The sequence below is a fragment of the Halichoerus grypus genome, chromosome 5 (assembly GCF_964656455.1).
Source record: "Halichoerus grypus chromosome 5, mHalGry1.hap1.1, whole genome shotgun sequence".
NCBI classification, from domain to species: domain Eukaryota; kingdom Metazoa; phylum Chordata; class Mammalia; order Carnivora; family Phocidae; genus Halichoerus; species Halichoerus grypus.
In genome coordinates this window covers 88,930,020-88,944,517 of record NC_135716.1, presented here as the reverse complement: position 1 = coordinate 88,944,517, position 14,498 = coordinate 88,930,020, and the positions used below count along the sequence as shown (strand labels likewise).

The 14,498-nt window shown below is 40.1% G+C and overlaps 1 protein-coding gene across 2 annotated transcripts in view; it reads right to left on the bottom strand.

The window, feature by feature from the left end:
- Positions 1-14,498, bottom strand: part of WARS2 (tryptophanyl tRNA synthetase 2, mitochondrial) — a 94,931-nt gene that overhangs the window by 15,289 nt on the left and 65,144 nt on the right. Inside the window, exons 3-4 of one of the 2 annotated variants that reach the window (XM_036090110.2) lie at positions 6,329-6,409; positions 2,042-2,127 (exon numbers count right to left, since the gene is read on the bottom strand). In XM_036090110.2, coding sequence (XP_035946003.1) covers positions 2,042-2,127; positions 6,329-6,409 — 167 coding nt within the window. The remainder of the gene's footprint in view (positions 1-2,041; positions 2,128-6,328; positions 6,410-14,498) is intronic. The other variant, XM_036090111.2, reaches the window with a different exon arrangement.

Sequence of the window (14,498 nt, the reverse complement as noted above, 5' to 3'; positions counted from 1 at the left end):
TTGGGTAAATTGCTTACCCTCACTGGGCTGTGTTTATAAAGCTAGGGAACTGAAGCAGAGCCTCAGCAAAGTTCCTCCCCACTCTGTGCTCCATGGTATCACAAAGGGGACAATCACTCTTGCTCAAGTTTACTCTTTTTCACAGCTCTGAGCTTAGAGGACTCTCGTACGACAGCTCTTGAACTGTTAAGGAAATCTACCGTGCTCGTATGCTTCCATATCCTGGTGCTTACAAACCTCAGCCTTTGCTTCTATAAAGAAGTCCCCCAGGGTGCCTGGGTGGCTCAGTCAGTTAAGCGTCCGACTCTTATTTCGGCTCAGGTCATGACCTCAGGGTCATGAGGTCGAGCCCCGTGTCGGGTTCCACACTGGGTGTGGAGCCTGCTTAAGATTCCCTCTCTTCCTCTCCCTCTGCCCCTGCCCCCACCCCTCTCTCTTTCTTAAAAAAAAAAAAAATTTAAAAGTTTTAAAAAATTAAAAAAAAAGTCCCCGTTGAAAGTGAAATTTGACAGAAGACTATGATCATTAGAGACAATCATCACCAAGCATGACCAAGTGACAGCTCCCAGTCACAGCACTGCCTGGCCCATATTTCATTTTAATCTTTGACTAATCCTGTGCAGGATAATTAGTATTCCCATTTTACAGGTGAGAAAACACGCTACTTTGCTGGGAAATTTATTAGACCTTTATTAGACTTTCATTTGCTACTCCTGGAGGAAAGTGTTGTAGATTTCCCAGGATAAGTCAAAAGTTACTTACTATAAGTAATAAATGCTGTTAGGAATCCAGCATTCAAATTAATACAACAAACAACACACAATCCTTACATATATGTTTTAATCAGAGTTAAAGATAGCCTGCATGTATTAAAGGACATTCCTGATTTGTGAAGCTAAGCAGCTATTCTTCTAGCTGTTTCCATCATAATGGCACAAGGGCTCTGGGGTCATACTACAAGGTGCATATACTGTCATCTCCATGCTATTATCGTATTTACATGCAAAGAATTCTAGTTTTCCTAGGGAAGAATCACTTTTGCAGGGTCAAGACTTTAGGGGAAAAACCGATTGACAGAGTTTCTCCTTTTCCTCAGAAGCAAGGCTTGGCTATGCGTGCACGCTGATTGGGAAGCTTTATCTCTAGAAGGCCAAATGGGGGGCCAGGGAGGTGATGTGGGGATGGCAGGCAAGGACTGGGAGAGGGATGGGGTCAGAAGTACAGAGAGGGCAGGCCTCAGCATCCTCTGGTTATAGGGTTTGAGGCCTGTAAAGGACAGCATTGACTGACTAGAGGGATTATGGGTCCAGGAAAAGTAGGGTACCCTACAACGTGTTGAAAAACTTGCTCTCAACTGCTGATCTAATACAGGAGCCACCAGACACAGGTGGCTATTTCCATTTAAATTACTAAAATTAAATAAAATTTAAAATTCAGTTCTTCTGTCAACATGTCCTGTGGCTAGCAGCTAAGGTCTTGGAAAGCACAGATTCATTTCCATAATTGCAGGCAAGTTCTATTACACAGCATTGCTTTAGCATCTAGATTGTACGAGAAATCAACACTGAAAACTCTTGAAGCTTAATTATTACCAGGGAAGTATATATTACATAGTGGTTAAGAGCACAACAACCCTTTACCCAAACTTTCTACGCTCAAATCCTGGGTCCAAGCTTTGCTAGCTACATGACTTTGGGCAAGGGACTAAGCACTCCGTGCCTTAATTTCCTCACCTATAAAATGGGGATGATAGTCGTGCAACTTTCACAAGGTGGTTGTGAAGATTAACTGGGTGAATGTCTGCCAGGCACTTATAACAGTTTCCAACACATAGTAAGTGCTGTGTAAGTGTTAGCCCTGTTACTAGTTTCACAGTAAAACATAACTTCTATCATGTTGTACCTATTACTGGGAATAGAGGCACACTGATTCGCACAATCCTTTCCATATCCCCCTTCCCCGTGAGCCAAATCTTCCTGGGATAGGCTCAAACACTCTCTTGTCAGTATGCCTAAGACCAGGGGTGCACTCTGTTCCTTACTTGTACAACAGGATGTCGGCTGCCTGGAGCACCGGGTACATGAGCAGGCCCACAGTCCCGCCATGCTTCTGCGTGGCAATCTTCACCTGTCCAGTGAAAAGAAAGGAGGCAAAGAAATCGGACGTGAACCTAATGATACCGCTAAATTAAGCAATCTTTAAAGCAAGCCAAGGGTAGTCTGAAGCTACTGTACCACCATTATATCTCAGTTCCTTTTAGCAACACTAAAAGCCAGGGGGCTGCCTTGGCTCCCTGCTGCAGGCTCAGGCAGGAATAAGGGAAAGCCGCTTCACCACTGCCCCCATATTGGGTCCCACACTGCCACTATTTTGGGTGCATTTAATTAAAGCCAGGGGAGAAGAGTCTCTAGGTTCCAAATCAGATAAACTCCATTATTAATTAATTTGACAAGTTAACATCAAAAGCCATATTGTTATATCCGCGGAAACTTCCCAGAAAGTCCCCCACTGCGCTACTGACAAAAAATAATGTAATGGCATCCCCAAATCACACTTAAAAAACCAAAACACCAAAAGTCACGGCATTTAAAAAATGAAACGAAGAGAAATTTTAATCGAACCAGTTATGAACCTGTCTTGACCTGTAGGTACTGACAACAGAGGGATAAAGCGATTCCAGTGAACAGGACAAGCCGTAGAGGCTAAAATATTTCCTTAATGGGGAAGCTGATAGTAACACCAGAGGTGATACTAGAAGGATTTAATTAATGGATGCCAACTATAAGCTACGAGTATGTACCCACTCAACAGAAGCCCCTCGTGATGCCAATTCCCTGCTACAGCTGAGCATTGCTAACAGGTACTTTGGCTCTCTGGGTAGAACTACCAATTGGGGAAGACCGTGTGATGTTTACTGGTCATTGCTTCCAAGGCCTAAGCCTATCATCTCTTGTAAAATGATAAATGGTGATTTTGGTGTGTAGATATTATTCATTTAGTTAATATGAATCACCTCCCTGAGGCCTGATTATTTCTAAATGAACTCAACTGAATATATAAACTTGCATGATTCTGAGGACCAAGTTCATGGGCTCCCAGCTCGGGCTGCCCCAGCCAACACACCCTTTGAGTCTGGCTCTGAAAAGCATCAGCTTCTCTCTTTACCCATCTTAATGTCAATGTTCCACCATTTAGGTATAAATTTAACTCTTCTGGTTACTTCAAGTAGTTTCTGGCTTCTAGCAACGAATGCTAAAGGAAATTTAGAAGTTTGAATATATAATTCCTTCAGTACATCTCTTTATTGCAGTGTCCATGATAAAGCCCAGTTTGCAACGATCGCAGGATAAAGATAATAAAAGTTTAATTTGGCAATGAGCAAATGGGAAAAGAACTCAATTTTTAAAAATTGCTACTGCATTAGATTTATAGTCTTTTTTTTTCTCCCCCACCCCCCTCTTCTCTAGAACCTTCAGTTTGTTTTTCAGAGTCCATCATCTTTCGTGGTTCGTCTCCCCCTCCAATTTCCCCCCCTCATTCTTCCCCTCCTGCTATCTTCTTCTTCTTCTTTTTAAACATATAATGTATTATTTGTTTCAGAGGTACAGATCTGTGATTCAACAGTCTTACACAATTCACAGCACTCACCATAGCACATACCCTCTGCAATGTCTATTACCCAGCCACCCCATCCCTCCCACCCCCCACCACTCCAGCAACCCTCAGTTTGTTTCCTGAGATTAAGAATTCCTCATATCAGTGAGGTCATATGATACATGTCTTTCTCTGATTGACTTATTTCGCTCAGCATAATACCCTCCAGTTCCATCCACGTCGTTGCAAATGGCAAGATTTCATTCCTTTTGATGGCTGCATAATATTCCATTGTATATATATATATATACCACTTCTTCTTTATCCATTCATCTGTCGATGGACATCTTGGCTCTTTCCACAGTTTGGCTATTGTGGACATTGCTGCCATAAACATCAGGGTGCATGTACCCCTTTGGATCCCTACATTTGTATCTTTGGGGTAAATACCCAGTAGTGCAATTGTGGGATCGTATGGTAGTTCTATTTTCAACTTTTTGAGGAACCTCCATACTGTATTCCAGAGTGGCTACACCAGCTTGCATTCCCACCAACAGTGTAGGAGGGTTCCCAAAGATTTATAGTCTTTTTATATTAGAATACTGGGTCTTGAGGGCGCCTGGGTGGCTCAGTTGGTTAAGTGACTGCCTTCGGCTCAGGTCATGATCCTGGAGTCCCTGGATCGAGTCCCGCATCAGGCTCCCTGCTCGGCAGGGAGTCTGCTTCTCCCTCTGACCCTCCTCCCTCTCATGCTCTCTGTCTCTCATTCTCTGTCTCTCAAATAAACAAATAAAATCTTAAAAAAAAAAAAAAAGAATACTGGGTCTTGAAATTACAAAGGAAGAGGGGAGATGTGGAGAGCATTAATATTTACTGAGTGCCTATTATGTGCCCCAGATGCCTCCCATCTGTGTTACCCCCTGTGGAATCCTCCAAATAACCGTGACCTCAGCAGCCCTGACCCCACCTTTCTACCCTACTATTCCCCCCTAATCAAAACCAAGCTAGGTGCTCTTAGATCCTCCTCCAGTACTGGGACCCCTCCCTCTGATCACTTTTCACACTTCTTGACTGCTTGTGCAACTGTCTCTGCCCAAAGAGACTGCAAGCCTCATGAAAGTGGGTGCGTCCGTCTGTCCTGCTGACTGCTGTACCTCCAGCCCCTCGTGTGGTCTGAGAGTTGCAGAAGGCACCGCCAGTATTTGCTAAGGAAGGAATGACCTGAGAAGGCAGTAACATGCTCTAGGATAAGGCTGGCATTTGAAATCCACGTTTTTTCCCACAAATAAAATACCACAGTGGGTGCCTGGTGGCTCAGTCAGTTGAGCGACCCACTCCTGGTTTCGGCTCAGGTCATGACCTCAGGAGTGAGATGGAGCCCTGCTTTGCCTCTGTGCTCAGTGGGGAGTCTGCTTCTCTGTCTCTCCACCCCTCTGCCCCTCCCCCTGCTCACGCTCTTTCTCTCTCTCTAAAAAAAAATAAATAGTCCTTTAAAAAAAAAAAAAATCACAGCCTGGTGGGAAGGCTTCTCCAGAATATAGGTTTCCCCTGCTCCCTGAAACTTCTCATTATGCCACTTTGCTTTTCCGAAAGACATGTATTAGTGCCTGCTTTCGGTAACTGAAAGAAACCAGAAGAGGATTTTCGCCTTTATGAAATGGTACTTGTTTCTTGGCTCTGCTCCATTTTGGTTTATGAACGGTTTCATTGGGATGCTCTAGTTTTGAATAGTGGGGGAAACCTGAGTTAGTGCATTCTCTAGTCATGTGTTATCAGTAGGTCCTCAGACACGATTTTAAAGTGGGAACATTTCCCATTAAATTAGTATTCAGTTCTGAAAAGGATCTCAGTATTCAACTTAGAGTATTTTGATAAAATGAGAAAGTCTTGGCTGAAACCAAAATATGGTAGAGAACATTACAAAATTTTGTTTCTAATCCCTGGCAGGTAATGATTCTGCAGCATTACCACTTAACCTCTTATTTCGGCACGGTCACTTAAGAAGCTCTGTTTCTCTCTGCGACGGATCTGGAGGCTTCTGAACCAGCTTTTGAAGAAACCAACGGCCCTAAAAATATGCTGGAAAGAAGCCTGAAACTGAAATTTAGTGTTGACGCACTTCGGGGCTACCTACCCTCAGGTTATCCAATTGCAAAAATAAATGGAAATGAAGTACTATGAATTATCCAATTTATCTTTCTCAGTTGAACTTCCTAGAAGAAGTACAACCTCAATTTTGCTGTGGGTTTGAACTGTTGCCTGGACTCAACTTGTTTAAATGTTAAATAAAATATGTTGTTCCTTCTCCGCACACTGAAAACATTCCAGACTTACTGCTGGCTAATTACATGGCGATGGCAGGCAACTTTGGGGTCCAGTAATCCAGAAATTGCAATTGTTTGTTAATTATAATGTGGTAGGTCCAAAGTCATTACCAAATCTATCCAAAGATCACTCTGATTCGACCTACAGGTAAAATCAAACAGTTAATAATGTGGATATTTTTACCCTGTTTTTAAGTTGGAATCCTGGAGAACCCTCTTACTTTCCATTTAATACCCCGAGGCGGAGAAGTTAAGATGCTGTTCGGGCCACTAGTGAGTAACAGACCAGGGAGGCCACTAAACTCAGGATTCCCAGAGCAGAACACAAAAATAAACAGGGGAAGAAAAAAATAGTCATAACGGGGACTTTGAACTCCTTTTTGTTTATTAATCAGATCACTGGCATTTACCTTCCACTGGTGTAAATGCTGTAACCGGGGTAATCTGACCATGCAGGTGAGGATCCAACTTAATTGTGTGTGTTCAGACACCTAAAGAAATAAAACAGGACATTAGTGAAGGCAGTCAATGGTTTCTTGCAAATAAGGCAAAACTAAACAGACAACAGGTATTACCTCAAGTGGCTGGAAATACCCCAAATCAAGGTAATTTAAAAAATGACAGGCAAAGGGGACTGATTCATAATGCATGGGATTTTAGATGAAGAAGAAAAATTTAAAACTACAATTATTCTAGTGCTTAAATCTTCTTCACAACATCCCTAGCAAGTGGCTGAGCAGACTCTGCTTCAACATCTTCAGGGAGAGGGTCTCATTGTGCCCTGAGGCATCTATTCCAGCTTTAAAAAGCCAAGGTAATTAACACACACACACACACACACATACACACACACATACACACACACACACATATACACACACACACACATTCAAATCCTCTCTAAATAATGTCTAAATATACGAAAGCCACTCTAATACCTTACATGTAAATAGTACAGAAAGGTACTGGCCTTAAAATTAATGATTGAATCTTTTAGACCTGCAGTAATTTCAAATTTAAGAATCACTTTATCATCCCAAAGGGTAGTTTTTTTTTTACAGTTTCAATTCTTCTCTTTCTTTTTTTCTTTCTTCCTCATCTCCCCCTCTTCTTCCTCCTCAACTTCCTCCTCCTCCTTCTTCCTCTTCTTCTTTTTAAAAAAGAGGTTTAGTGAACAAGAAAATATAACCTTTTCTCAATTTGCTTTAACCAAATTTAATCAAGTAACCAAACCTGGCAACAGATGGGATATTCTTGGGTCCAGGCCAGGTTCGAACTGATGACCTAGAATTTAAGGCCTATGTATCCGTTTCTGGACTCTGGGGATCCCGAGCCCTTCATCCATTGTGGCTTTTTTGTGTGTGTGTCCATATGATTTCCTTAAAACGCAGAGACTGTTGCCAACTCTGAAAAGTGGCCCCAAATGTGTTCTTTGTGGGTTTTGTAAAGGGAACATAAAGGGATGGAGCCGAGTCAGCCCAGGCCTATTTTACTAGCAAGGAATCACCATCTGGTGTAAGATAGTTTCTCATTTTTTTCCTTAAGTCGTGGAGAGAGAAGAGTTGTTTTTCACATGTTTGACAAGGAATTGTTTTTAAAATTTTGCAAGTTGCTGGGCTGAATCCGTCTTCTTTCTTCCAAGAGGCATTTGGGTTTCATTCAGAGCAGCGCTGTCCATACAAATTGCTAACTTGTGCTGTAAACAAACAGCTATCAGACAAAAACAGTTACCCTGGATGGAAGCAAGAGGATTATGGTTGCTTCCAATCATCAAGCAAAACACATTCCCATTAGAACTAATAAAACAAGAGTTGTTTTTTTGGCATGAAGAAGTAGGAGAAATTTTTTTCTTCTTTACTGAATTAGGGAAAGGAATGAAAATACAGAAAACAACCATGCATATGTGGAAGGAGACAAGATGACTCCTTCCCTTCGACTCAGGCTTAAGTAGTCAGTTTTGGTGATATGCAAGAAGCTACCATGATGTCTTCATGAAATAAAGTATTTTCCTCAGAGTAGCTTTTTATTTGAACATATAGAATGAAACTTATTTAATATTCTGTAGAGATCTTCCTGGTATTTCCAAATAAGGGGGCATAAAATTAAACTAAATTATTCTTATACAGAAAAAGGCAGGAAAAAGGCAAAGGCGATTTTCATAATCTATCATTAATAATTATATAAGAAGGGGTAGTATAGTTCAGGATTTGGCTCTCTTAATTTATCCATATTCATGACAACTGCTCAGAAAGGTTCAGATTTCTATCCGGGGAAAAGTGAAAATGGTATCTAAATATAGTAATTCTGACTACATGTTGCAAAACAAATAAAAATAACCATATGATCTGTTTTAGCCATGGGCGGGGAGAAAAAAAACATGGAACACAGAAGGTGGCTTGTTGACCACCCACAAACAAGTCAGCAGTGACCGAAGATTCTGACTCCCTAACTGTACCAAGTAAAGACATACACATCCTTCAGCTGCAGGCAGCTTTGCCTGGTTGGTTCACTGCCGTCAAACAGTCTGGCACACTGTGCTCCATAAATATTTACTGAATGTATGAACAATATCAAAGGCTGCAGGAAGAAAGGTAAGGACCAAAAAAGAACCCATTCGATTTAGCAACAGACATTTTTTTTTAAAGATTTTATTTATTTATTTGAGAGAGAGAGCTCAAATGGGGGGGGTGGAGGTGGGGAGGGGGAGAGGGAGAGGGAGAAGCAGACTCCCCGCTGAGCAGGGAGCCCAATGCGGGGCTCGATCCCAGGACCCCAGGATCACAACCTGAATTGAAGGCAGACACTTAACTGACTGAGCCACCTAGGCGCCCCTAGCAACAGACTTATTGGTGATCCAGGCAAAGCAGAGTCAGGGGAGTGACTGGGAGAGAAGCTAAATTATAGAGGGGTGGGCTGAAGTGTGACAGGATACGAAGACAGTTACACAAGAAGTAGAGCAGAGCATCTCAGAGCTCCGCCTTTGGAATGAGGCTGCCTGGATCTGACTGCTAACTCTGCCAGCTATGAGCTGGGTGACCCTGTAAAGCGGCTTCACGCTGTGCCCCAGCTTTCTCATTTATAACATGAGGTTAACAATAGTAACCACCTGTCAGTGCTTAGAACAGTACCTAGCCCACAGCAAGAACTCAATAAATGGTGGTTATTATTACAGATAACTTTTAGAAAGACTTCTGTTTTAACTTCCTATTTTGAGATAATTGTAGATTCATGTATAGCTGTAAGAAATAATACAGTGCAACCCAATATACCTTCACCTAGTTTCCCCCAATGGCAACATCTTGCATAACTATACTATACTATACTATATATCACATATATATACTATACTATATATATCTATACTATACTATACTATAATATCACAACCAGGAAATTGAATTGGATACAATCCATCTGCCCTAGTTAGATTTCACCAGTATTACATGCATTCATTGTGTGGGTATATTTAGTTCCATGCAATTTTATCAAATATGTAAGATATTTCTTTTTTCAGGAAGGAGAGAGATGGGAATAGCTAGCACGGGTTAGAGAATAAAAAAAAATTATTTATTTTTTTAAGGTGGGATAGACCTACTTTCTATAAAATGTCTTCCACTGAAGCAGGGGGAGGGGAATTAAATACAGACGAGGATCTATCTTATGAGATAGGAGTGGAGAGCAGAAAGTTAGAGAACTTCACATCTAATTAGTTAGGCTCTGTTATCTCTGAAAATAGAGCAGATGGGTGAGTAGGAACAAATGGGATGAGAAATATACTCAATGGAATTGCTGGGTTTGATAGGACAGAACAAAAAATCTTCTGGAATGGAGTTATATAAGGCTTGATGTTTGGTGGATGCTTTTGTAAATGAAAGAGGAGAGTTGTTCAAAAAATATACTCTTGGGAAAGCACTGCTGTTCTTCAAGGGAGTCTAAAATGTTCTGCATAAATCATAGGATTTTTCAAAAAAAATTTACAGGAAAAAAATTAAATCGGTTGATTGCATTTGATTTCCTTGAGTCAGTACAAAATCTTAACGGGAAAGAAAAAGTACTAAACATAAAGCAAAAAATATTGATAAATAAAATTACATTGAATTTAATAACTTCTCTTTATCAAACACCACCATTTAAAGAGGAAAAAGGCAAGTCACAGAGTGGAAGGAAATATTTGTAAACCCATACAGAATATATTGGTATACAGGATATGTAAAGAATTCCTACAAATTGGGGTGCCTGGGTGGCTTAGTCGGTTAAGGGTCTGACTTTAGCTCAGGTCATGATCTTGGGGTCCTGGGATCGAGCCCGGCATTGAGTCCACGTGGAGCCCCTTGTCAGGCTCCGTGCTCAGTGAGGAGTCTGCTTGTCCCTCTCCCTCTCCCCCTACACAGCTCATCCTCTCTTTCTCTCTCTCTCTCATAAATAAAATTTTTAAGGAAAAAAAAGAATTCCTACAAATTGATTAGAAAAAAGCAGATAACACTATGAAAATGGGCCAAATGCATTATGTTCAAATTAAAGTCATAATGTGATACCACACATACTCAGCAGAATGATTAAAATGAAAAAGTCAAATAATACCAAGTATGGCAAGGATATTGAGTAAATATAATACTTACACACTACTGTGAGAATGTAAATTGGTATACCAACATTGAAAACTGACTGTATCCACAAACATTTAACATTCATATAACAAATGACCCAGGTGTTCCATTTCTAGGTATATATCTAACAAAAATGTACACATATATACAAAGATACATGTGCAAGAATGCATTGTAACAACTCTAAATTGTAAGCGATCCAAATGTCCACCCAAGAAGAATAGATAAATTGTGGCATATTCATACAATGGAATATTAGAGCAATGAGGATGAATGGACAATTGCATCCGACAACATGAATGAATTTCATAAACATAATGTTGAGTGAAAGAAGCCAGACACAAAAAAATATATACTAAATCAAATTATACCAAGTTTAAAAACAGGTTATCCTGGAGGAGGGATACTTAGTGACTGGAAAGGGGCATGAAGAACATTCTGGGTACAAGTTCACAGGTGTGTTCAGTTTGTGAAAACAGATAAAAGGCTAGTAAAATCTAACTATATTTGGTCTCGAATAAGATAAAAATTAAAATGTTTGGGGTGTTTAAAACAAGGTGGAGGGCCTTCTGGAATGGCAGAGTAACAAGCTCTGAAAATTGGCTCCTCCATAAAAGCAACGAGAACAGTAGCAAAAATTGTCAAAGTCAATTTTTACAGAACTCTGGAAAATTAACCAAAGGCCTACAATAATGTGAAGAGTACTTATTTAAGAAAAACATCTGAATCTCAGTAGCAGCAGCGTTTTGTGGCATTTTAACTCACCCTATTCCCATCATCCTTGCCCCATGTCTGTGGTAGCTATGAAAACCAGTAGCCTAGCAGCCACTGGAAAGAGAAGACTGGGTTTGGAGCTTCTCAAAAAGACCATTCTCATCCGCAGAGAACTGTCACTACTTGAGCTGACAGCTCCATGGAAAAACCCCACTTGCAGGGCGTGTTGTTATCTGACCTCACTTAGAGCTCACTCAGTGGGAAAAACCCTATCCATAGGACATTTTCCAGAAATAATCAGCAGCAATGATTTAATATTGCAGCTGCCTGAGGTGCTGATACCAGGAGGGGAAGATCAGGGACTAGCCAAAAACTTAAAGAAATGATATGCCCATCCGGTGTTTTGGAAAAACCTGACATATTCGTGGGCCATCTAAGAGGACACATACATGTCCAGGGCTATGCACATGTCCAGGACAGACCTGAGAAGACCCTAATCTTTCACCTCTGGCTCACCTTGAGGCCCTATGTAAACCCCTCAGCAAAGGGTCAAAAATATAGGATCGAGGGGCGCCTGGGTGGCTCAGTCGGTTAAGCATCTGCCTTTGGCTTAGGTCATGATCCCAGGGTCCTGGGATCGAGCCCCACATTGGGCTCCCTGTTCAGCAGGGGGGTCTGCTTCTCCCTCTCCCTCTGCCCCTCCTCCCTGCTTGTGATCTCTCTCTCTCTCTCAAATAAATAAAATCTAAAAAAAAATTTAAAAAATACAGGATCCAGGCATTTGGAAATGTCTGTTCAATTGTTACCTGAATACTAAGCTAACCCAACAGACCGCAGTGGCCAGACATGACAATGAAGACAGACTTTACATAATTGCTGCAGAAAAGTCACTAAACAATCAGCAATGAGAAAAAGGAACGCTAAGTGTGTGGAGGGTTAGTGAATTCTAACAAACATTTAAAAAATAAATACCAATTCTTCCTAATCTCTTCCAGAAAATTAAAAAAAAAAAAAAAGGAGGGCATGTTTTCCTACTCATTTTAAGAGGCCAGTATTACCTTGATACCAAAGCCAGGCAAAGGCATCACAACAAAAGACAACTACAGACCAATACCCTTTATGAACAGAGATGCAAAAATCCTTAACAAAATACTAATAAACCAAATGCAGTAACATATACAAAGAATTACACAACATGATCAAATGGGATTTATTCCAGAAATGCAAGCTTGGTTTAACAGCCAACTATCAGTCAGTGTAATACTATAGTAATCTAATGATGCACTATTGGTATAAGGATAGAATATGTAGATCAATAGAATAGAACTGAGAGTCCAGAAATAAATCCATACATCTACAGTCAATCCATTTTCACCAAAGGTGCTAACACAGTTCAATGGAGGAAGGGTCAATCTTTCAACAAATGGTGGTGAAATAAGTGAATATCTACACGCACATATTTACATGCAGAAGAATGATGTTGGACCGGACCCCAACCTCTCACCATTTATAACAAGTTACTCAAAATGCATCACAGACATAAATAGCCAAAACTATAAAATGCTTACAAAAAAACAGAGGAGTAAATTTCCATGACCTTGGGTTAAGCAATGGTTTGTTAAATATGACACCAAAAGCACAAGCAATAAAAGAAAAAAAAAATTGGACTTCATCAAAATGAAAAACTTTTGTGTTTCAAAGGACACCATCAAGAAAGTGAAAGTCAATACAAAATGGGAGAAGATATTTGCAAATCCTACATCTCATAAGGGAATTGTATCCTGAATATAAAAAAAAACTTTTATAACTCAACAATTAAAGAGAAATAAAGCCAATTAAAAATGAGCAAAGGATTAGAAAAGACGTTTCTCCAAAGAAGGTATCAAATAGCCAATAAGCCTATGAAAAGACTCAACATCATTAGTCATTAGGAAAATATAAATCAAAACCACATTGAGATCCCATTTCACACTCACCAGAATAGCTAAAATAAAAAAAGACAGACAATAACAAGTTTTGGGAAGGGAAGGGAGAACTTGGAATCCCTATACATTGGTGGTGAAACCCTCATACAAAGTGACATGGCCACTTTCAAAACAGTTTAGCAGTCCCTCAAAATGGTAAATACAGAGTTACCATATGACCCAGCAATTTTACTCCTGGTGTATACCAAGATAACTGAAAACATACAAAAAACATTATGCAAATGTTCACGGTGGCATCATTCATAATAGCTAAAATCAGAAACAACCCAAATGTCTGTTGACTGGAATGAACAAAATGTGGTATATCCATACAACAGAATATTATTTAACAATAAAAACGAATGAAGTACTGATAATACTAAAACATGGATAAACACTGAACACATTATGCTAAATGAAAGAAGCCAATCACAAAAGAAAGATGCTATTTGATTCCATTTGTATGAAATGTTCAGAAAAGGCAAATCCACAGGGGACAAAGTAGATTAGTGCTTGCCAGGGAGTGGGTAGAGGGGGCAATGGACACAGGGTTTCTTTTTGGAGCGATGGAAGTGTTCTAAAATTGGTTGTGATGATTGATGGATGCACCACTCTGTGAAAATACTAAAAACCAGTAAATTTACACTTTAAATGAGTGAATTGTATGATGTATCTCAGTAAACAGTTTCAATAACTATCCCGGTGCAGTTCATCACAACTATCCCTTGAGGCATCTGCAATTAATTATCCTGTGGCTATAAAGGTAACATCGTTACAGGAATCCAGATTTTCTGATCTTTAGCATGATCTCTCTTTTTTTCCTCCATACGGGAATACGTGGTCCTCAAGGCAAAGTCAACTCCAGATCTTTCAACATGGTGAGTGGGGAGAATGGGTTCTCATCAATGAAGAAAGATAAAGATACGAGAGCTGCCACTTCCTTCTCACTTCAGCCCATCCCAGTGAGGGTTTCACCTCTACCACCCCACTACAACCACACACCACTGTTAGTAAGGGTAGTGGCTAGGATAAACCATTAACATTATATTGATATTAATTAATACATTAAAAATATTGTCTTAATACTACAGACATCCAGGTTTTTGTCCTTGATTTCTTACTTCTATTCTTTTCTCCACTCACTCTTTCTGCAATTTCATCTCCTATCATGGCTTTAGATACAATCATGGTTTTAACTATAATCCGAATAACTGATGACTTTTAAATTTATAACTCCAGCCAGACCTCTTTGCTCAACTCCAGACTCATATATCTAACTATCTATTGAGCATCTT